Source organism: Primulina tabacum, chromosome 17 (assembly GCF_025594145.1).
Source record: "Primulina tabacum isolate GXHZ01 chromosome 17, ASM2559414v2, whole genome shotgun sequence".
Taxonomy (NCBI): domain Eukaryota; kingdom Viridiplantae; phylum Streptophyta; class Magnoliopsida; order Lamiales; family Gesneriaceae; genus Primulina; species Primulina tabacum.
This window is the reverse complement of record NC_134566.1, coordinates 12,302,324-12,324,955: the sequence shown is the minus strand read 5'-3', so window position 1 is coordinate 12,324,955 and position 22,632 is coordinate 12,302,324. Positions and strand designations below refer to the sequence as shown.

The window sequence follows — 22,632 nt, the reverse complement described above, 5'->3', positions numbered from 1 at the left end:
TTGTTTAATATTATTTGATCAAATTAAAAATAATAAAACACATGCAATGCGTATGTATGTTTTACTATTATTTTATTAAGCACGAGATCGTCATAATAACTCGTAATTTGGTAAGCTCATAAATTAAAATCACAACTCTAACCTTATTTCTACCAATTTCGAACAATAAATTAAAAACTAAAATAAAAATTTAGATAAAGAAAATTTTCTTTCACGTAAATCTACAATTAAAATTTAAATTTTAATTATGTGTTATCGCATGTCAAAAATCTCATAATATATATATATATATATATATATATATATATATATATATATGGGTGTGTGTATGCGTCACAGAGCGGGAATGAGAATTGCTTGTCCTTTCAGTTTCGCGCCCCTCAGGAAAAGCTAATGAAGCAGTCAGCGACCAAGTTCCCATCTTCCCTCAAAACCCAATTCCTCCAAATCTTCTACCTTTCATTTATCATTTAATTTTTGAATACGGGGGTCTGTTGATTCAGCTTCCATGGATGGATTATCGAGCATTTGCGCTGGTATTGGAACACTGGAAGAAGACGAAAACGGGAATCGCATCGGTTACGAGAAGGGGGAGTATTGCTCAGGTGCTGTTTTTACCATCGTTTTGTTTTCATGGATGCCTATAAGTATTTTTGTTTGTTCTTTAGAGGATTTAATTTAAATAGCCTTTTATTTATTTGGGTTTGGCAGATAACTTGAAGGATTTATTGAGGTTCTTAAGGCGGGATGAACCCGAGAAGCGAGATGTGTTCAAGCAAGTTTGCAAATGGAATATTGTGGGGAAAGATTTGATACCGATTATTGAATATTGCCAGGACGATCCAAATTTGATGCTAAATGCTGGTAATTAGCTTACAATTTTGCAACACTGTGGTTTCTTGATTGAAAGTGTAAAATGAGTACTTTTACTTGTAATCTTATTTGTTTGTTTCAATTTTTATTTTTTTTGGCAGTGAAAATCTTGGTGTTTCTAACTATGCCTGTTGAGCCTACTTCCACTGATATACCACAGCAGATAGAGTATCTATGGGGACTGAAGTCGGCTATTACCTATAGCGATATAGTTCCAGTGGTGGTTTCTCTGCTGGAAAGTCCCTTGGAAAACTTGGAGAAGTAAGTGGTGTTTCCGAATGTTACTTGTTTTTCTTCTTCATATTTGGGCATGGGAACTGATTCTTTGGAAAATTGCGTAAGATTGATATATTGACATTCATTTATGATTTTTGTAAGGAATTTGGGTGTGGTACTGTTTGTTGGGTCCGGTACCAAAAATTACATCACTGAACTCCAAAATTTACTCTCGGGAAAATAACTAAATGTGGGGAGTGATGGATAGTATTTAGATAAAGACACAAAGCTAGAAGTAAAAAAAAATTATGCGTTCTAGTTTTCATTTATTTTTTGAGGCCTTCGAGTTTTTCTTCTATTTGAAATCCTCAATATTTGGCTTCAATATTGTTTAGAGCTTTATTGTTTAAATACCCTTTTATTTTGGGCCTACTTCAAGAAATAGTTAAGCAAATGTTAGTCTTCTTAGGATTGGGAAGGGCAAAAGTCACTTGTTTCCTGCTGTGGTCTCATTAATAATTCGACTAATAGATTCTTTTATGTTGAATATACTCTAGCATGCTTGACTTTAATTTCCAAGTTTAATGTCATTGTTGCATTCTCGATTTTACTTGTCTACATATTAATTTTTTATTTGAAAGAAGCATCTGTCTGAGCTGGTAACTGACTCCACCAATAAATAGTGAATCTTTCACAGATGATGACTGGAAATTGGTCCAGCTGGTCCTTACGTTATTTCGAAATATTCTAGCTATTCAAGACATATCAACACAGCAGAGAGCTGTGGGTTCTGCATCTCAATTCTTATCCCTTCGAGAAAAGTTCCTAGAACTGTTGTTCAAGGAGAATGTCACGGACATAATAATAGCATTGTCGCAGCACACTGGTGGTCCTCATGGCAACCTACGCCAAGACAACTTGCTTTTACTTGAAATTTTCTATTATACATTAAATGGTCAAGAGCCAGAATCAATTGCTAAGATACATTGCAAAGGGTCAAAGGTTTGTTTCTTGTTAATCTAAGTTATGCATATATTATTTTCAAAACAAGCCATAATGAAATTAATTTGGACGGTAGTCTCTATATTTGAATCATCTAAAGAATGTATGGAACATTACTGAAAAGATCTAAATTATCTTAAAAATTGGTTCTATGTTGGCGACATTTTTTTCTCCTTGCTCGTACATTAGTTATATTTTGATAATTTTTCCTTCTCTTAAGTTGAATGCGTCTGGCTTAAAACCTTCTTTACCTCTACGTAGAATTGCCCATTAATCAGGATTTTCAGAAAGGCTGATCCCTAATTGTTTTGAAAGTTTAACTACTTGCCTTATCATTCAAATGCAAATGAAGTTGCATTTTTTGTGGCTAATGCCAAAACATGCTATGATGTAACCATCATGATGAAACTTAAAGCAGCTCTCTCAACCACTGCTAATCTACTTCTATGTTCTATTATTTCTCATTTTCTTGCATTTTTTCTATCCGGATAACCATTTAAGAAGAAATTGCCACATGGGTTGTGTTTCTTTATTTCAGTTTTCAACAACTGACTTCTTCTCTGGTACTAATGACAAAAAATTAGTTAGTGGGGGCTAAAATATATTTCATATAACCTAACAAAAGGGCATGAGCATAGTTTATATCATCAAGTGCTTATTCCTCCAAGATAAAATTGGACTTCTCGGATGTGTGACAAAAAATTGAGGAAAATATTTTCTGGGGGCAAAGATGATATTGATTTTCAAGCTCATAAAGGCATTTCCATTGAACAAGAAAGCCAAGGGTTAGCTGGAGCACTGGGTTATATGTTGATCTTGTCGGGCTTTCAATCATGGATAAGCTGTCATCATTTTTATTACTTACTTATTTTTCTATAAATTTTTGCTTGTTCCAGGCTTTCTATTTATTGCACTCCCCTCCCTCCATACATGCAAATTCACATGTGAGGACAAGTGTGTGCTTGTGTTTTTTATTTGCTCACCATAGGACACTAATGGAAATATAAATCTTGGTGGTAAAATTTTCATTAGGTGGAAGAAGGTGATGAAAATTCAATGACCAGCCTCCATTCAATAATGAAAGAGGAACAAGAGAAAAGAAAGTTGGCTAGATTACGTAATCTGAGTTGCTATTCGCAGTTTACTGGAACATATACCCGGGTCACTCTGGTATGAGCTTTATTCGTATCTTCGATTTTCAAATGAGTTTTTTTTACCGTTGAGAGATCTATGCTTTTGCATACTTGAAAACAGGATGGTTCTAAAGCGCCTTTCAAAGGAAATCCTTGTTCTGTTTCCAGTGATGTTCTGCGAAAAGCCCAAAAAAGTCACCGAGGTCCGTCAAGAAGAACAATCTGGGACCATGGACAGCTACCATCTACAAGATATCAAATCCTGGAATTTCTTTATGAATTTATAAACCAATTTCTATCAGGGGGATACAATGGTAGTAATTTTTCAACTGCTCCAATTATTCTTGCTCTACCAAATCATCGCTCTTTCTCATACTTTTTGTCTGGTACAAAATCTCATTGTGCATTTCATGTTGATCAGTATTGATGCAGTCGATTCTAGAAGATATTGAGAAAGAACATCAGGAAATCCAAAGCACTGATGTTGTAGTTTTCTTTCACGTTGCTCAATTTGTCACCTCATTCCAATATTACAAGTCCTTAACTTCAAAGGTACGAAGGCCAAGTCCTAACAAATATAATTTTGACTAGAACTTTGTTGTAGTTAGAAAGCAATATACAGCTCTCTTTTTTTTGTACCAATCAAAGATGCTTAGAAATTTGTTTTGGTACTGAGTCACAACATTCTTCTCTCTTCCCCTCTCTCCCTCTACAACACTGAAAGATATTTGAATCTTGAGGTTATGTTTGCCGTCTTGGTATTATGCAACTAAGTTTTGCACCGCATTCTTGTCAGGATTTGTACTTCCATTGTTTAATTCAATTGCAAATTATGTTTTGTTGCACCCATTAAGTGTGATTTTAAGATGTAAGGATTGAAAAGAAGTTCTTCGAAGTGCACTCATATTCATTGTGTGGTGTCCCATCAACCTGGTTACTATTTGAAGATTTCGGTGTTAAGGTTAATTCATTATAGGGGACCTGTGGCAGGATTCACTTTTACTCATTATCGCATGATGAGAAAAAATTATTGCATCCAAAAATCATCAGATATGTGAATGTTTGGCAAAACCTTTTTAGAACTCGGAATTGTGTTCTTGGCCTTGTCTAGCAAATGTGTAGCTCTAGCATTTTCTGCGAATGTGGTTAGGGATAGGTTGGAAGAATGAGTTACTCATGCAGTGAATAAGGTGATGCAACCATTGCTGATGATAGCAATGACAATTGCATTGTATGTTGCTTCTGTTGATTTGTTCTATGTTGTCTCGGTCAAACTCGTATATTATTTGTTTGACACACTAAAATTGTATACAATTGCTAAGATTAATGTGTTCTTGTTGGATATTTGAATTTAAAATAAGGATAGAGTCTTTAGTTTGTGGGATAACTTTCTATTCATTCCGAATTATTCATTTATCTCAAACCACATGGTATCAGAGCGTGGGTCTGACCAATGGCGAAGTACGGTACGGCCTATACCACCGCCAGTTCATCAACGTCGGTGACCGCCAGTTCATCAACGCAGGTGAGCAGTGAGCACGACCCAAATCATGGGCGATGCTTCTCCTCTCTCCATCACGTGCCACAAACTTACAGGCCGGAATTATTTGCCTTGGTCACAATCTATCCTATGTACATTTGTGGACGTGGCAAGGAAGATCACCTCTTGGGCTTAGCGACACAACCTGACTCGGGCGATGTCACGTTCAAAACTTGGAATGCAGAAAACAACCTAGTCATGTCTTGGTTGATTAATTCAATGACGCCTGAAATTGGCTAAAATTTTCTCCACTAATTGACTGCAAAAGACATTTGGGATGCGGTCAGAGACACATATTCGTGCAAAGATTACATGGCCGAGCTCTTTGCCATTGAATCAACTGTGCATGATCTCCGCCTAGGATGAAAGCTCGGTTGCGACTACTCTCTTCCTTGACTCGACAATGGCAGATAATTGATCTCATCGAATAATTTCATTGGACATGCACCAAGGACAAGAAACTCTATCACTCAATTGTTGAAAGTAAGCGTGTATTCAAATTCGTGATGGGCTTAAATCGAGATCTCGATGATGTCCGTGGCTGGGTTCTGAGCACAAAGCCATATCCAAGCCTCCGCCGCTGCTCTCTCGGTGGTCAGACAAGAAGAAAGCCGTCGTACGTTGATTCTGGGTTCTTCACGGCACATCTCCGCAGCCTCTGATGGTTCTGCCCTCACTCTACAATGCCAAGCCCCGTCATTTACACTTGACCCTACGCATTTTGCTACACGGGATGGATATTGGTTTAAATCCACGAAAGGATGATCTATTCCAGGACGACTTTGGTGTGAAAAATGCAAGAAACTGTCACGACCTCCAAATCAGGCCAGGGCCAGCAAGGGAATCCGAATGTACATGTCTACAAGAGGCACACGCATGGCAGATTCAAGGGCAAAGTTCATGGCAAGCCCGTGGATTGGAAGCCTGGGTCAGAACGTCGGGCTAATGCTACTATCTCAGTTGCTGATCTTTCTTCTACTAAGTCAATGCCATCCACCAGCACCCAATTGGATGTCCTCCAAAAGCTGTTCCGCCAGCAGGCCCAGGTGCCAGCAACTTGTGACATTGGATGAGGAAGTACTGTTGTCCAAGGTGATAATTCCCTTGCATTTCTCTCCCACCATGTTCCTTCACAATCTTGGATCGTTGATTCAGGGGCTTCGGATCATATGACTGGTCAGTTGGATTTGTTTACATCATACGGCTATTTTTCTGTCCTTCGATCGATTCGGGTAGCAGATGGTTCTTGCACAAAGGTGCTCGGGTCGGGATCCATATGTTTATCATCTGCTTTGCACTTGAATAATGTCATGTTTTTTCTTGCTCTTTATTGCAATCTGTTATCGGTTAGCATGTTGAATCGAGATATGACTTGCCCCACTATTTTTTCATCTACTGCTTGTTTTTTTCAAGAACTAGCTTCGGGGAGGATGATTGAGAGTGCTGATTATTGTGCGGGCTTGTACTTTCTCAAAATGAAACTTGTCTCGAAGCCTTCAACTCTAGTGTTCCTGTTGCTGCTTTTCAATCCAATAAGAATAGTGAACTTTTGTTGTCACACTTTCGACTAGGACATCCGAACTTTATGTACCTTCAAAAAGTATTCCCACATTTATTTGTTAATAAAAGTTCATTTTTTTCCTCATTGTGATGTGTGTCAGGCTGTCAGCTATTCAAACATGTGCGTCACACTTTCAAACAACAATCATATATTTAATCCAAACCGTTTGCTTTAATTCATAGCTATATTTGGGACTCTTCGCGTGTCAAAAAATATAACAGGAGCGGTTTCTATTATTTGTAGATGATCATACGCGTTTGTCGTGGGCGTTTCTCAAGAAGGAGAAGAGTGAAACTTCCTCGATATTTAAATCATTCCATGCCATGATCCAAACACAATTCTCAACCAATATTCAGATCCTCCGCTCTGACAAAGCTTGTGATTTCTTTAACTCCGTCTTAGGTGATTTCCTAATAAGTGGTTGTTCATCAAAGTTCTTGCATTGACACACCTCATCAAAATGGTGCCGAACCAAAAAATGGTCATCTCCTTGAGGTTGCTCGGTCCCTATTGTTCTCTCGTCATGTCCCTCATCATTACTTGGGTGACGCCATCCTCACTGCCACTTACCTTATAAACAGGATGCCTTCACGTGTCCTTACCTTCAAAACACCTATTCAACATTTCTCGAGTCTTACCCCGTTTCCCACATACTACATCACATTCCCATGCGCATTTTTGGTTGCACGACTTTCATACATGTTCATTCGCAACATCGGGGCAAGCTCGTTCCTCTTTCTCTGAGGTGTATATTTCTTGGGTATTCCCCTAATCAGAAAGGATATCAGTGTTATTCCCCTTTCACCAGAAAATTTTATTCATCCATGGATGTCACTTTTCATGAAGACGCTTCTTTACAACTTCCTCGATTTAGGGAGAGAGTGTTAGGAACGAACATCCGGATTTGGAACTCATCGCCATTCCGAACGAACTCTCAAATGACCTAATTCCCTTAATTGTACCAGATAAACCTCAGACTAATCTTAAAAATCTTATCCCACCGTTTGAACATGTTTACTCTCGGAGAATAACACTAATTCATCTTGGGAATTCTCAAGAAGACCCATAATCAGCCAACCAAGAATATTTCCTTGATGCCAGATTCTCTGAATCACACTCAAGGTACGCCGAGCTCTAACCCACAAAACACAGATGAAATTGATGATTTACCTATTGCATTGAGAAAAAGGGTCAGAACATGCACCCAACATCCGATAAGTAACTTTGTCACATTTGATCGTTTATCCACAGCATTTCGTACTCGTTGTTGTGAATTTAGATCAAGTACTAGTATCATCAAACATCAATGAAGCTCTCCAAAATCCACATTGGAGAACAGCTGTCGTTGATGAAATCCGAGCCTTTGAAAAGAACAATACCTGGCAGATCACAGACCTTTCCCCAGGAAAACGTATAGTTGGTTGCAAATGGCTCTTTATAGTTAAGCACAAAGCTGATGGAATCATCGAGCGGTTTAAAGCAAGCTTGGTAACAAAAAAGTATACCCAGACATATGAGATTGATTATCAAGAAACTTTCACGCCATTGCCACAAATTTAGGTTGGCCTGTATACCAGCTTGATGTTAAGAATGCTTTCTTAAATGGGGACCTGGACAAGGAAATCTACATGAATATACCCCCGGGATTTGAGTCAGAAGACACTGTAAACAAGGTATGTAGGCTGAAGAAATCTCTCAATGGCCTAAAACAATCTCCTAGGGCTTGGTTTCACAGGTTAACCAAAGTACTGAAAGACAATGGGTATCTTCAGTGCCAATCAGACCACACTATGTTTGTCAAACACTCCCAACACAGATAGAATCTCTTATTATCATTGTCTATGTTGATGATATTGTGATAATTGGAAATCATGAAGAGGAAATCACTCAGATTAAGCGACTGTTTTCAAAGGAATTCAGATCTTGAACCCTTAAAATATTCTTGGGAATGGAAGTGGCCAGATCAAAGCACGGAGTTGTTATTTCCCAAGGAAAATTTCTTGGATCTCTTAAAGGAAACAAGGATGTTGGGGTGCGAGCTTGTTGATACACTACTGGACCCAAATGTAAGAATCGGTCAAAAGAGTGACAATCCTCCTGTCGATAAAAGAAGATATCAATGATTAGTAGGCAAGTTGATATATCTCTCTCATACAAGACCAGATATTGGATTTGTTGTCAGCTTTGTAAGTCAGTTCATGAGAAATCCAACAGAGGAACACATGGAGGCTGTTCTTCGGATATTGAAGTACCTTAAGTGGTCCTGGCAAGGGATTGTGTTTCCGCAGAACCACCCCAAGAGATATACAAGTATACATCGATGCATGCTGGGCAGGATCCTCTACTGATAGACGATTACATCTGGGTATTGCTCATTTGCTTGAGGTAACCTAGTAACATGGCGTGGCAAGAAGTAAACAGTGGTGGCAAGAAGCAGTGTAGAAGCAGAATTTCGGTCATTGGCCAATGGGATTTGAGAAGGAATATGGCTCCAAAGATTGTTGTCTGAGTTGAAATTGGAAGGACATCAGACAATCGAACTATATTGTGACAACCTAGCAACTATAAGCATTGTCAAGAATCCAGTTCATCATGACCGTACCAAGCATATTGAGATCGATCGTCATTTCATTAGTGAAAAAATTGAGATGGGAATCTTGAAAGTGAACTACGTCCTTAGCAAGTCACAAGTTGTAGATGTCCTAACAAAGACTCTATTTCGACCCACATTTGAAGACTTGATGTTCAAGTTGGGCATGATCGACATATATCACCCAACTTGAAAGGGATTGTTGGATATTTGAATTTAAAATAAAGATAGGGTCTTTAGTTTATTAGATAACTTTCTATCTATTGTTTAAAGTTTAAGGTTAGATTAGATTAAATTTCTAATCAATTGATTTGTCATGTATAAATATGCAGTGTACTCTTTTATTATGAATAAGATTTAACTTCATTCCGAAATATTCGTTTTCTCTCAAACCACGGTTCTCATATTACTTAACCAGTTTGGTTTGATATATCATGTGTTACATAGTGTTATCATATGTTATCTCTTGTTTTAGGCTTCTAGTCTTAGTGCCACAGCTGATATCTCGGGCTCTCTACTTTGACAGTCTAGTAATGTTGCTGACAAGGAAGTACAAGTGACTACCCATGATGATGTCACTTTGTTCGACGGTTGTGTATGCGGACCAGTTTCTAAAACACTGAATGAGTCAATGTTCTTAATGGTGATCTCGAAGTGGCGCTGTGCATTTGAAGGCTTGAAACAAACAAATGACTATAAGCTTCTTTCTGCAGCTGGATCATTGGTGAAAACTATGGTATGTATATGCATCCCTCTAACTAAAATTGAAACTATTTAAGACATTTGCTGCGGTATTTTTTTCATATGATCTCAGCAATGTGTTTCCTGCTTTATATTACCTTTTTTTACTGATATAAAAGTTCTCATCCAGATACGTATGCTAGATTTGGTGCTCAAAGAGTCCACAAAAGATTCTGATGAACCCCGAACTGCTCGCGCCCTTCTATACAAGTTGTTCTATGATCAAACGGAGGAAGGGATGACTCACTTTCTTTTGAACCTGATTAAATCATTTGATACTCGTAAACAGTCAAAAAGGTTTTTGTTCTTACACCATGTCATTGAATTTTTGTTTGACAATAATGGAAGCAGTGGTCGATCTCTACCTCATGACTTCCTATTCAAACTATAGGACTTCTTACAATCAGCTTTTTCCCTCATTATCTGTTGCAGCATGCTTTCAAGTACACTCATGCGTGCGGATGCCTATTCTACATGCTCTAGTTATAATTCCCACAGTAAAAAAATAAGGCTCTAGTGCTCTAATTATAATTTTTAGTGATAAAAATTATCTACTGCCTAAAAATGAATGGGAGTGCTTGTAGCATCATTGCTCTATGTACATTTTTTGCACTTCTAGTTTGTAGTATGGGATAACTGTATGAAGTATATTATTTCTAATTCAATTAACGGGATTGTGATAATCTACTTGTTTATAGATATAGCCTGCAAAATAATGCAAATGATTTTCTGAGGATGAAACGGCTTTCGAGTAAAGTTGATCCTTTGACATGACATCTAACACTTTCAGACGAAATTTTCTTGAAATAATTGTTTGCACAGAACTATGTTATTTAATTTGTAATTTATGTTTCGCACTAACAAAGTGATCACTTCTCCTATCATGGCAACTTATTCTCTTAAGCTCTTTACATATTTTAGTGGCATGAACTTAGTAGTCAAAACGTTGTTTACGACATTCATCTCCCATGCTAAACAAATACTGTTTGCCTTTAATAATGTATAATAATAGCATTTTAGCATTTTGACAGTGTTCAAATAGATCAAGCAATCCTTAAACCTATCACACTTAATCAATTGGGTTTTGATCCATCTTATTTCCTTTTTTCTGTAACATGTGTTCTTATTCTTGATAATTGATTTTATCTTCCAAAATATCCAGCTCTAAAATAAAATGCGAAAATCATCCCTGGCCTCTTTCTGAGTGCCTTAGAATGGCTTAAGCAACTAAAGTCACTGTTGAAAACTACAGCAAAATGCATGCAAAAATAGAAGTTAGGAGACAGTTTATAAAATTCAAGTAATTTCTTTTTTTTCCTATCTTCAAGTTAAACTAAACTCACGTGCTTTATAATTCTTAGTCCTGCTATTTTAATGTTTCTAGGGATCTATCCAACTTGGTGGAAACCATGCATGTAATTATACGACTCATGGAGAACCTTCAAGCACGTGGGTCTATAAGGGTACATCTGTTTTAATCTATAGCTGTTACTTTGCACATTTGTCGATGGAGTTCCCAGTGTTTTGTTCATCAAGCTGAGTTAAAGTTCCTAAGAAATTAGCTGGATTTCATTTTTTAAAAGAATTTCCAAAAAGTTTTCTGGTAGAGTTGGTTTCAAGAATCTCTCCTATTACGGGTTGAATTTTAGTAGGTGTGGGCGATTTAAAACCAACCTTCTGATTTTATCGGATGCCCTTTTTTGTGCTTATGAACACTCTCCATCTTGTTTCAAACCACTACTATCTTTCAATTATACTTGGTTGGATAAGAAACAGGATAGGAGTTTCTCCTGCGTGATAGAAAACAAGAAGTGGAGTCCGGATTGATAGGCCATAATTCAAAGTGCAAAAGTTCACCAGAACAAGATAAGAGTCTCTTCAAAATTGTAGATGACTTGTGGCCTTCTTAAGTCAAGCAAACATTTTTCTAGAAAATTACATTTCATTCTGTTCGAGTTTTCATTGAAAAGGTTCCAGGATATTAAAATACAGAAATTTGAGTTACATTTTGGCTTTTGTATGTTTTTCAAATTAACATATTTCTAGGAAGTTATTATTTAAGAGATGCAATGAGAACTTTCATGCTGAAAAAAATAAATAATAGGATAAGATGGATGAGTTCCATGTTGCCTATTCATAAAATAGCGACTTCTTTTCCAGATTTCATCTTATAACATACTTTTCTTAAAAAAATTAAATAGAATAGGAGGATAAGATGGATGAATTCCATGTATAACGACTTCTTTTCGAAATTTCATCTTATAATATACTTTTCTTGGCAAATTGCTTAATAAAATAAAATCAGTAACTTTGAAACATTCATACTATCATTATCTCTAGAAAGTGGACTGATTCTGGTTAGTTCATATGCACAGGCTTTTAGAATGTGTTTCTATAGGACACTTGTGTGGGTACTGAGATGTCTAGGTTTGTTCACCAAATCTAAGTAGCCGCTTATTCCTAATTTTAAATTGTTGTATCATTAAATATGGAATGCTGATCCTTATCTCATTGCAGTGATTTCAGTTATGCTTATAATAGGCTTTCTGTAATATTTTCAAGACATAAATTGCAGTATTAGTTTAGTCTCAGACTCTCAATTATCTCGCCAATACATGCAACCAGAGATAATGTATCAAGTTAAAGTATAGAAATTTTTAGGTGATATAAATACAACTCAAGTTTCCTCAATGATGAATACCTCATGTCTGGTCCAAGCTTATCACGTCACAGTTTTCCTAATGCTAAAAGTTCAGGTACATCTAAGAAGAATTGCCTATGATAGTTGCCTAAATTGCTATGAATTTGTATTTGAAGTCAAATTATCTGTGGTGACAGAAAAGAACTTAGCATTTTAGTAACAGAAAGGAAGAACAATGAAATGATGGACATTTTTAATATTTCATTTTCTGTTTCAAACAATTCTTAAATACTATTTATCTATGCATTATTCAATTATTGGAACTGTTATTTTATGAAGGTCTCTAAAAAGGCAAGGAAGAAAAAGACAAAGAAGACAATGACCAAGATGGAAACTGTTTGTGAACCAAGTATTGATCATGCTGCCGCCCAGAACAAGGTTGGTACCTCTACCTGTGAACCATCTGACAGTGTCAACTTGTTGGAAAAGGAAACTGAAACCACTCCGGACTTCGTCAAAAGGCCAGATGAAAGTGTAGATTCTGATAAGGTTAATGAGCCTGCATCGAAGCCTACTAAGTTGGGAAGCACCCAATTAGAGACAGAAGACACAGTTGTAGGTGATAATAATGATGATCTTTATCTTGGAACTGATGATTCTTCAGATGATGAACAGCTAGTATTAACCGATGAAGTTGACTTTAAAGTATCTTCTTTGGTTTCTGCGCTTGCTAACCACACCATAGTTTGGAAGTTGTGTTGGTTGCTGAAATTTTATCGGAGCAATCCCATTAGCACAAATCATTTTGTTTTAAGCATATTTCAGAGAATATGTTATGACTTGGAGCTTTCCCCAATGCTATACCAGGTAAACACTGCTACGACCAATTTTAGCTGCCGTAATTTTGGAAACTATAGTGTTGATACAGAGAAATATCTGGAATTGATGTTGTGTTAAATAAATGGACAGTTATCACTCCTAACAATATTTTACGAAATCCTGGAAGAGCAAAAGTTAAAGCCATGCAAAGAATATGAGAACATTGTTACCTTTCTCACAAGCTTCATTAGGAGAATGCTACGGAAAATAAAGAATTATCCCCTTCTTTTAGTAGAAGTTCTTTTTTGGAAGACACGGAAGGAATGCCACTACATCAGTTGTGGATCTATGCTTAAAGAGCTCAAGAGTATGAAAAATAATAATGTGGAAGGCGGAAGTGGCACCATGGATGGTGGTAATTACTTTGTTGAAGGGCAAAAATGGGTTCGCAGGAACATAGCCGATGCCCTGGGTGATGACGATTTTGAAGAGATGCGTGATGAATTCCAAGAGTAAGATTTTAAACACTAAATGGTAGTTTACATTTTTTAGCGTAAAAGCGAACCAATCAAGACATGCTTTAGCATTTTATTTTTCAAATAAAAACTTATTTATTGGAAGCACAAGGTGCACTAAGGTCTAAGGCTCATAGTGTTGTAGAACCTAAGCACGATGCCCAAGGAAAGTTTGTAATTTATTAAAGTGAAGCAACATAAAGGATGGTTCCCTTGTATATATAAGCAAAAAGAATTACTTTTATCTTGCATTTTATCTTAATTTACAACCTCTACATCTAAGTTGTGCTTAAAAGGTTCTTTGAGCCTATAAAGAGCTCTAAGACTCGGTCTTTCTTATTGAGGCAGAGATTTGAGCCTAGTTGCACGTGTTGTGGGCTTTTAAAAATTACAAATTAGAATGAATAAACTACCCAAGCATGGTCGTTGGGGCTGATATAATTTATTATTGGAACGTTTAATTTCTCAAATCTCAACATTGATTTCCTTTTTCATTTAAAATGCATAGCTATGATGATTGGGATGAGTTAATGGCATTAGAAGGTTGAAGGCTTTTCATTAGGCATTGAATATCATGAATAACTTGCAGGGAAAATTATCCTTCTAAACCCAAATTTCAGTTGATCAGGCAAAGTTCTGGGGAATTAAAGAACAGCAGCAACTCAATTCTAAAGAATGGGATTCATGCAGGCGCATTTTCTGATAGGTATGGTCTCCTTCAATATTATTGATTTTCTCTATATATAAACACGCTTGACTTATCCTTTGTTCTCCGTCTTAGGGAGGAGCATTTTGGTGAAGAAAAGCTTGGCGGAAAGCCAAATGGAGGCTACCCTGTTCTTGATGATGAACTCCAAGGCAAACTCTGTGATCTCTATGAGAAGTTAGTCTCCTTACTCATTTTCTATGTATAGAATCATTCTTGTAAAACCTTGTGGAATCAGTAAAAAGCCCACAAAATTTGACATGGTTTTAGTGGTTCACATTAGAGCACCCAAGTGCTCTAGTATAACCCCTACTTATAATGCTAATCTGGAATATGATTCTGTTATGGGCCCAAATAAACTGGGTATTGTCTGTTATTGCTTGCTTATGCTGTGGCAAGAGAATTGATTATCTTCTCTCCTGTAACAAAGATGATTTCCTTGGCTAGTATTACTGTTTAGATTTTTCTTATCGAATCAATTTACTTATCGAATCAATTTACTTTCAATTATTATGTTCGCTAAAATTGCTTGATCCCTTGTTCAATTTATTGTTGATTTTACTTGCTTCTGAGTTGTGGGAAAAACAGTAACATACTCTCTTTATTTTATGCTGTAGCAATTATTTTACCAACTTCGTGTGCTTTTCACATTGTGATTGATGGTTTAAAAGTACAAATTGAAACTGTTTTACTTACTATCTGGCTGTGCTAGGTTTAAAGATAACTCAGATTGCTGTCAGCTCATTGCCGGAGAGCTGGACCCAACTGGAAATATTTCAGCAATGCGAATTTCCAAGATGCTTAAACAGCTTGGATTTAAAGTTCCAGCCAAGAAAAAGATGCAAAATTCTGGTGCCCTTAGTAAACTTAAGCATGGCAGTAGTGGAGATCTTCCGAGGAATGCCATGCAACCAAATTTATCTATCATCAACAAAAGTTCTTCATCGAGAAAACCTATGTATGTGTCTGTTTCAAGCATTTAAACTCTCTATCTCTCATATATATATGTATATATTATGTGCCTGTGTGGCTGTGTGAGTATATGTTATGATGTCTGCTGCAATGCTGTTAATGGAATTTTGAAGGCCTCAATTTCTATAGGTTGATAGATTATCGCTTTTCTTTTTCAGCCACTCCAGAAAAAGAGTGCAAGCATTTAGCATGGATCAGGAGCAGAAGGTTAAAGAGTTATTTGAACAGTGAGTGCATTTTTAAATGGATGCCTTAATTTCATTAGTGTGTTTTGCAATTATCTGATTTTAATCTGAAGGAGAATGTTTTCTGGAAGGTTTAAAGATCACAGGAGGTGCAGCTACATGATTGCTAATGAACTAGATGGCATGGGCAACATTTCTGCAGCTCAGGTCTCTCGCAAACTAAAGCAACTTGGCCTTGTTCTGCACAAACCGAAGAGGAGCGATCTTAACTTTCATTCGAGGGATGAAGGTTCTAATGACATGTCTTCAAAAGGTGCAGGAGAGTCTGATGATGAAACATTGTTATCTCTGCGAAACAGGTAATGTCAAATTATAAAATAAGTGTTAATGTAAAATTTGTTTTGTTCTCATCCTTTCCAAAACACTTGTACCTGGTCTTTTGGCATTACAAGCCAACTTTGAAGCAAAATAAGTTCATTTCCTAGTTAAATTAAGTGCCAGAAGGCAGAAACTCATTTTTCAGTAAAAACAGCAATATAAGTATCAGAGACCCAATTATTGGTCACATGCTTCATTTATCATTTATAATTTTCCCAAATGAAAGTGGATTATTAAATTCAGTAGATGCTGATCAAAATAACGGGACCTCTTTTTGTCTTTCAAGGAGCAAACACGAGCCTAATGGAAACCATAATGAAAGAAAAAAACAGAAGATTGCACGAAAATCATCTGAAGGCTTGATGGATGATGATGAATCACTGAGCTCTATTTTCATGTATGTCTCTGTCCTTTCCACCCTTTCACTATAGATTTTGATGTTACTCCATTTAAGTAGCTTTTTATCGAGCAAAACACGTACCGGGTGCTCAACAAAAATTAAAAAATTCCATTTTAGCTTAGCGCATTCCCCATCAAAAGTCAATGGAACATCTATTTAGGCATTCACTAGCATAACTTTTTCTTACAGCATGATCTGGACAAATAGATGCCAACTATTAATGTCGATTGAAGATCATAAAGAACTCATTCTGGAAATTAGTACTGCATTATTCCTTGGTGTTTTGCAGTGTAAATAATTTTATACAAGTTTGTGGCCGACAAATATACTTCTAAAACGGTCTTATATTTCTAATAATAAAATATAAATTGAGACACAAGTATTCTTCCTTAGGAGTTGCCCGTCTTGCGCAGATGAAGTCTTATGATAAGCTGTTACTGTGTCATTTGTGGTGTCAGATTCATGTATTTTTTTCCACATTTCTATGTTGAACGCATGAACTTCTTCAGAATTTTGAATATTTCATGTATCATCTTTGGAAATTTTCCATCTTTTTCCATTGCCTACTCATTTCTTTGGGATGCGTTGATGTCGAATAAAATTACAACTCATGGATGAATGTTAGAAAACCTCGTCGTAAGAAAAATGCATCTTCTTTTATGATGTTATCAAATACTTTGGCGTTGTTGCAGAAAAAGGAAGAAAAAGAAGAAAGTATATCAAGAGAGTGAAGAAGAGGAGTTTATGGCCGACACAACGAAGAAGAATGCTGATGGAAATGACATCCAATTCAGGGATATTCAGGTTTCAGAAAGGTACTTCATTGCTGTTTCTTCGACTTTTCATTTGGTTGAATGCTGATTGCTGCAAGTAGCTTTACAGTTTTCAATGTCTTGGGTGATTTTGGAGAAATTAAGTTAATCGTTGCCGTTTTCACTATTTATAACTCCTAACCGCTACACAAGTTTGGTATTTTAATTTGTTCTACTGAATTTTGGAACAATGACGAGTTTTATTGATTTATTCCAAGTAGGTAACTAAAAATCAGGATACATTTTGCTTGGAATTGTGATCACTTTTATTATGGTGTTCTTTAATTGCTGGTAATTAAGTAAGAATTATTTGAAAACTTTTATTATGGTGTTCTTGATCGGCGATATTTTTCCTAACGTTGTTTTCTAGGGATGAGGTGGATGCCACAAATATTAACACAGCAAATATGAACTATTCAAGTGATTCAGAGTCCGAAACAATGAGGCTGGGTAGTCTAAATGCATCAGAGATCAAGACTTTCGAAAACCCTGACACTTCACAGGATCCACTCTTCGATGATGGGCTTGTTGATGAGTTGGTGGATTTTGATAAGAACACAGATTCCATTGGCATGCCAAAATACAATGTAGTAAGAAGACGGGCACGGATGGTAATTGATTCTGAGGATGATGATTAAGGTAGTTCTCGTTATCCCAATTTGTAATTTAAGGAAAAAAACTGCAACAAAATACTTCTGGAATAGGTCCTTTTCTCTCCTGGGACAGGTCTCATTTTAATATTTGATTAATGTGGTATAAAATATAACTTGAGTTTGATTTCATATCGCCAAGATTTTACCACTCATGAGTGATCTAATTTTTCCTGTATACATATCAACGTGCATATGAGTTATGATCTAAGAGCGAACCCAGTGAAGTCTTTTTTCGAACAAAATTTTTTCATGTCTTACCTGTAATTTGTTTTTAAAATACATGTTCTGCTCGTCCATATCCACTTAGAAACCTCATTCATCAGAATCTCTGGGTCCGCTCATCACTTGTCAAGTATTTTTTCCAAGTGTTCATGATACTATTTTTATGCAAGCAATAAAAATATAGCCTTTCTCTCTCACAATTCAACACACAGGTTTCTGCGGATTTGGTATGAACACAATCATGTTTCCTATGTATGCTACGCACCTTGTCGTTCAGTTCCGTTCAGTCAGCCTACCTCAGCTTCATTTATCAGAAACTGGCTTGTCTTAACCTAGAATGAGTCGATGTAGTCTATCGGTTTCACTTAGAAAACCAGGGTGTTTTGAAAACCAGCAAAACTATGTGCACAACGCCTCTGGTTTAGTTGGGAAACACTACACTATTTGCAGTTATCCTCAGTGTTTTTCTTTTATTAATCTTGAAACTTTCTTTCAGATGATAATATATCAATAATTTCTGATAAAAGAAAAAGCAGTCTGTTTTTGAAAGGGAACATGAAGGGGGACCAACTGGTTTCAAGTCAATTCCAGATTCTGTTTTTTGCTGCCTAATAGTTACTTTGATGTCTACCTTTTTATCAGACAAACAAGGGGACCTCTGTCTGGTATTTTTGTTTGTCTAGGTTGTTTGCAAGTGTTATAATAGAGGCTGGATTTTAAAGTAAAAGAAAGCATCTATAACTTTGAGGAATTTGAAATCACCACCACCCGGGTTGTGGTGGATATTAAAGCTTGAATTTCCATTACCAAGAAAATTTCTTGATATTTCCTAATTGAGGGTTCTTGATTTGTCTGCTGAACTTGATTCAACCACTGTCAAAATATAGCGGTTTGAGTCGGTTTGGAAGAACAAAAATCTTTGATAAGTGTGAGATGATGTTTGATCTTCAGTCGTCAATTATATTTGCCTCAATCTTTGTTGTACATGTTCATAATCATTATATATATATAATTTTATTGTTGAAAAGAAAGAAGGAAAGAGAGTGGAGAATATATTTTCTAAATAATTTTTGCAAAATTATTTATTCTAAAAAACGAATATTTTGGTTATATTATGCTCTTGAATGTTGAGGTTGTGTTTGGATGAATAAATTTCAAATTCCTTGATTTTTTTATACGGACATATTGAAGTAAACTTCAAATCAAGATATATAATTTCAATAATAATTATAGCTATCAAATACGAGAATGTCATTTGAAATTCATCTTTCAAATATAATTCCACATCAAATCTCTCGTAATATATCAATCAAAGCTATGGACTAGTCTTATTTCATTTGCTAGCATCAATTGACTAATATCTGGTCCTAAAATAAATTTCAATGTGGTGAATACAATTATATTTGTAACCAGTGTTCTAAAAAGTTCGCTTAAGCTTGAAACTCGACAAAAACGCTCCGCTTTAGAGAAAGCGGAAAAAAGCGGTTAAACTATAGTTTGACTCGAATTAAACGTAATTAAAGTGTTTAATTAAGTGTGCTTAAGCATAATTAATCGCATCTATTTGTTTTTATATTTTTTATTTTGAAGATATGTCTTTTTTATTTTAAAATAATAAATTCAGGTTTATAATTTTGATGTTTATTTTTTAATTTTAATTATGATTGAGTATGTCTGATAATGATTTGACAAATATTTAGCATTTTTTGATGTGGTATAGTTGCAAAAACAAATAAAGATTACAATTTTGAGATTTTTATGCTTTTATAAATATGAGAATTAATACATCAGACCTAAATTTATTATATTTATGTATTATTTAATTTATTTATTGGTTTGAGATAATTACAATTACACTAAAAATAAAAAACGTTTTTTCACGCTTAAGTCTGTGCTAATCTCGCTTAAGCTTGAAAAGCTTGGAGCTCGACATCCACGCTTCGGGGCGCTTCACGCTTTTTAGAACCTTGCTTGTAACAATTACCATGGTAATTTCCATCAATTTATGAAGCAAGAAGCTAGTGATACATGTTGGTAAGCACACCTTATATTTATGATCTGGCTTAAAATATTAGTCCCGAGTTGATCCTTAATCCTCTTGTATTGGAGGGCCAAAGAAAGAAGAGAAAAGAATATAAAAACAAGAAGCTCCATTCTTTTCTTGTCAATTATTAATTACACTTTGTCTGAAGTTTGAGCACCACAAATTTTATTGTCAGCACATATAATAAGAAAAACACAATATGTCTGATTAAAAATATATCATATATTTACTCAATATATGTATCATATGTACATATGGTAGGGCCAAAAAAAAAAAAAACACTCCTTTACAACCTAGCATGTACAATATATTACCTTAAAACTCTAAACAACACTTGGTCTTGTTCTCCCATTTATCTTCACAACAAGAACCTTCGATGGACGCCACCCTTCAATCCCCTTCCATCGAAAGCTTCTCATATAGTTGGCTAGCTAACTTAAACGCTACATCGTTCGACCCCGACTTGTATCTAGCATCGAACGATGCTTCCTACTATCATGATGAATCTCCCTTTATAGAAATGGATCCAAGATTGCCACCTTCCAAAAGATTCATCAGAGTTTCATCGGACTTTGGATTCGATTTCCCCGTGTCCGAATCTCCGTTATCCCTAGTCCATGCTGATGAAGTCATATCTAACGGCATTTTAGTGCCTATTTTTGTTAAGGACTCGAAAAAGGATCGACTTGGCACCGAAGATGGTCACGTTACAACAACGTCCGGACCCTTATCGGCCCAAAACACGCTGCACTCGTCGAGTAGGGTTGTTTGTGTATCGTCGAGGAGGTGTCGAAGATTGTCGAAACGCTGGTTTCACAAGTATTTGAAGTTCTTGTTTAGGCCTTTCTTTTGTAAAAGGAGATTGGTTAGCAAGTTCGGAAACATGAACAAGAAATGGCCGGGATTTTCGGCCGCAACATCTCCTAGAAGTAGCAGTGTAACGTATTCTGCAGATGATAATTGGCGCAGATCTTGTGATTCTGAGAGCTCCATATATGAAGCAGTTCTCCATTGTAAAAGAACTCGTGGTAATTAATGAAAGTCAGATTTTATATAGTTTTCTCCTAAAAATCTATCATAGATTAACTAAATTCTTGGATCAATGTACTATATGATATATTTTTTGAAAATTTTATGCTAATGTTATTTCCTTTCTTCTCTTTTGTTTGGCAGATTTGGTTATTTCAAGAGAATAAACAAGCCCATGATTGGATTCTGAAGCAGTCATTCATTTTTCTTGTTTGTTCATGAAATTATGGGAGGAAAGAATGTGTTTATTTTTTATTTTTTGGGTTTGGAAATTGTCAGCCATAGAAATCTGCAGCCTGAACTTATTCGAACTCCCATTTGAATTTTATGAAGATTGAAGTGTTTCTTCTTGTGAAGTATTTATTTATATCCGATTATCATGAATCATAAATTTTTATTACTTTATTACTATAAAATTCAATTATATATGCATGTAGATTCTTTAGTAACAAAGTTACCATAATTAATATTTTTTATTATCAATATATCTTCACAAAAAAATATTTTATTAGTATCGAGCTTCCACATTTTTCATGGAAATATTACTTCATTCAAAATAAGGCCAAAAATCAAGTTTATCCAAGAAAATATCTCTATACATTGTTTATCCAAATACATGGTTTCAAAATTCACGCGAATCTTTATCTGTGAAACGGGTCAAGCATATCGATATTCACAATAAAAAGTAATACTCTTAGCATAAAAAGTAATATTTTTTTATGGACACAAATAAGAGATCCGTCTCACAAAATACGACCCGTGAGACCGTCTCACACAAGTTTTTGTCAAAGGATAATCTTAAAAGTAATCAAATACGTTTCAGATTTATTTTGTTTGTAGAGGATAAACAATATTTAAAAATATACAGATTTGAGACTTTCATCAAATCCATGAAATATTGTGTGTGTATATATATTGCTAATTTCTTGCACTTTGTAATGATTCATTTTAAATTCTCTAACACATACAATTTATCTATATTGACCAATAAATATAGAATAAGTATCTTGTGAGACGGTTTCACGAATCTTTATCTATGAGACGGATCAATCATACCGATATTCACATAAAAAGTAATATTTTTTTCATGGATGAACCAAATAAGAGACTTGTCTCACAAAATACGACCCGTGAGATCGTCTCACACAAGTTTTTGTCATAAATATAATATCATGTAATATCTATTATATAATATATATATATATATAATTTTCTTTTTGCTCAATACTGCATATTATTTCCCACTGAATTATATATATATATATATATATATATATATATATATATCAAATGGATATCAATGGGTCAACCCCTGTATATTTCTCCATCATTATAGCCATTACAAACGTTACACAAGAAATTAAAGCCTGTTGCCACAAAGCTGCAGGCATTCCTTCTAAATTCTTTAAAGCAATTTAAATCTTGCGCATGCTGTAAAAATATTACACTTTTATAATTTTCTTTTTCCCATTTTCCAATATGATATATTTTGACTAGTCAACCAATCATCATTTCATTATAATTTTAATAATAACATGTAAATAAATTTGGAATATTAGTTATTAGCCAATTTCATCCATTTATTCCCCAATTTCTAAAA

The 22,632-nt window shown here is 35.4% G+C and overlaps 2 protein-coding genes across 4 annotated transcripts; both read left to right on the top strand.

The window, feature by feature from the left end:
* The first annotated feature begins 327 nt into the window (after positions 1 to 327).
* LOC142531168 (uncharacterized) lies at positions 328 to 17,885 on the top strand. 3 transcript variants are annotated; one of them, XM_075637233.1, is made up of 20 exons: positions 328 to 605; positions 712 to 864; positions 975 to 1,134; positions 1,773 to 2,091; positions 3,124 to 3,261; positions 3,346 to 3,538; positions 3,646 to 3,776; positions 9,442 to 9,651; positions 9,787 to 9,953; positions 11,041 to 11,119; positions 12,637 to 13,164; positions 13,267 to 13,628; positions 14,260 to 14,337; positions 14,413 to 14,514; positions 15,050 to 15,295; positions 15,468 to 15,536; positions 15,626 to 15,853; positions 16,159 to 16,269; positions 16,965 to 17,087; positions 17,455 to 17,885. In XM_075637233.1, the coding sequence occupies exons 1-20, from the start codon at positions 509 to 511 to the stop codon at positions 17,720 to 17,722; spliced, it is 3,762 nt and encodes a 1,253-aa protein (XP_075493348.1). In that variant the 5' UTR covers positions 328 to 508; the 3' UTR covers positions 17,723 to 17,885. The 3 variants fall into 3 exon arrangements, with proteins under 3 accessions (XP_075493348.1, XP_075493346.1, XP_075493349.1); XM_075637231.1 differs by having other exon boundaries at positions 14,221 to 14,337; positions 17,455 to 17,884; XM_075637234.1 differs by lacking the exon at positions 16,159 to 16,269 and having other exon boundaries at positions 14,221 to 14,337.
* Positions 17,886 to 20,282: 2,397 nt separating this feature from the next.
* LOC142531129 (putative membrane-associated kinase regulator 6) lies at positions 20,283 to 21,382 on the top strand. Its single transcript, XM_075637185.1, has 2 exons — positions 20,283 to 21,031; positions 21,177 to 21,382. The coding sequence occupies exons 1-2, from the start codon at positions 20,380 to 20,382 to the stop codon at positions 21,197 to 21,199; spliced, it is 675 nt and encodes a 224-aa protein (XP_075493300.1). The 5' UTR covers positions 20,283 to 20,379; the 3' UTR covers positions 21,200 to 21,382.
* The last annotated feature ends 1,250 nt before the right edge of the window (positions 21,383 to 22,632 follow it).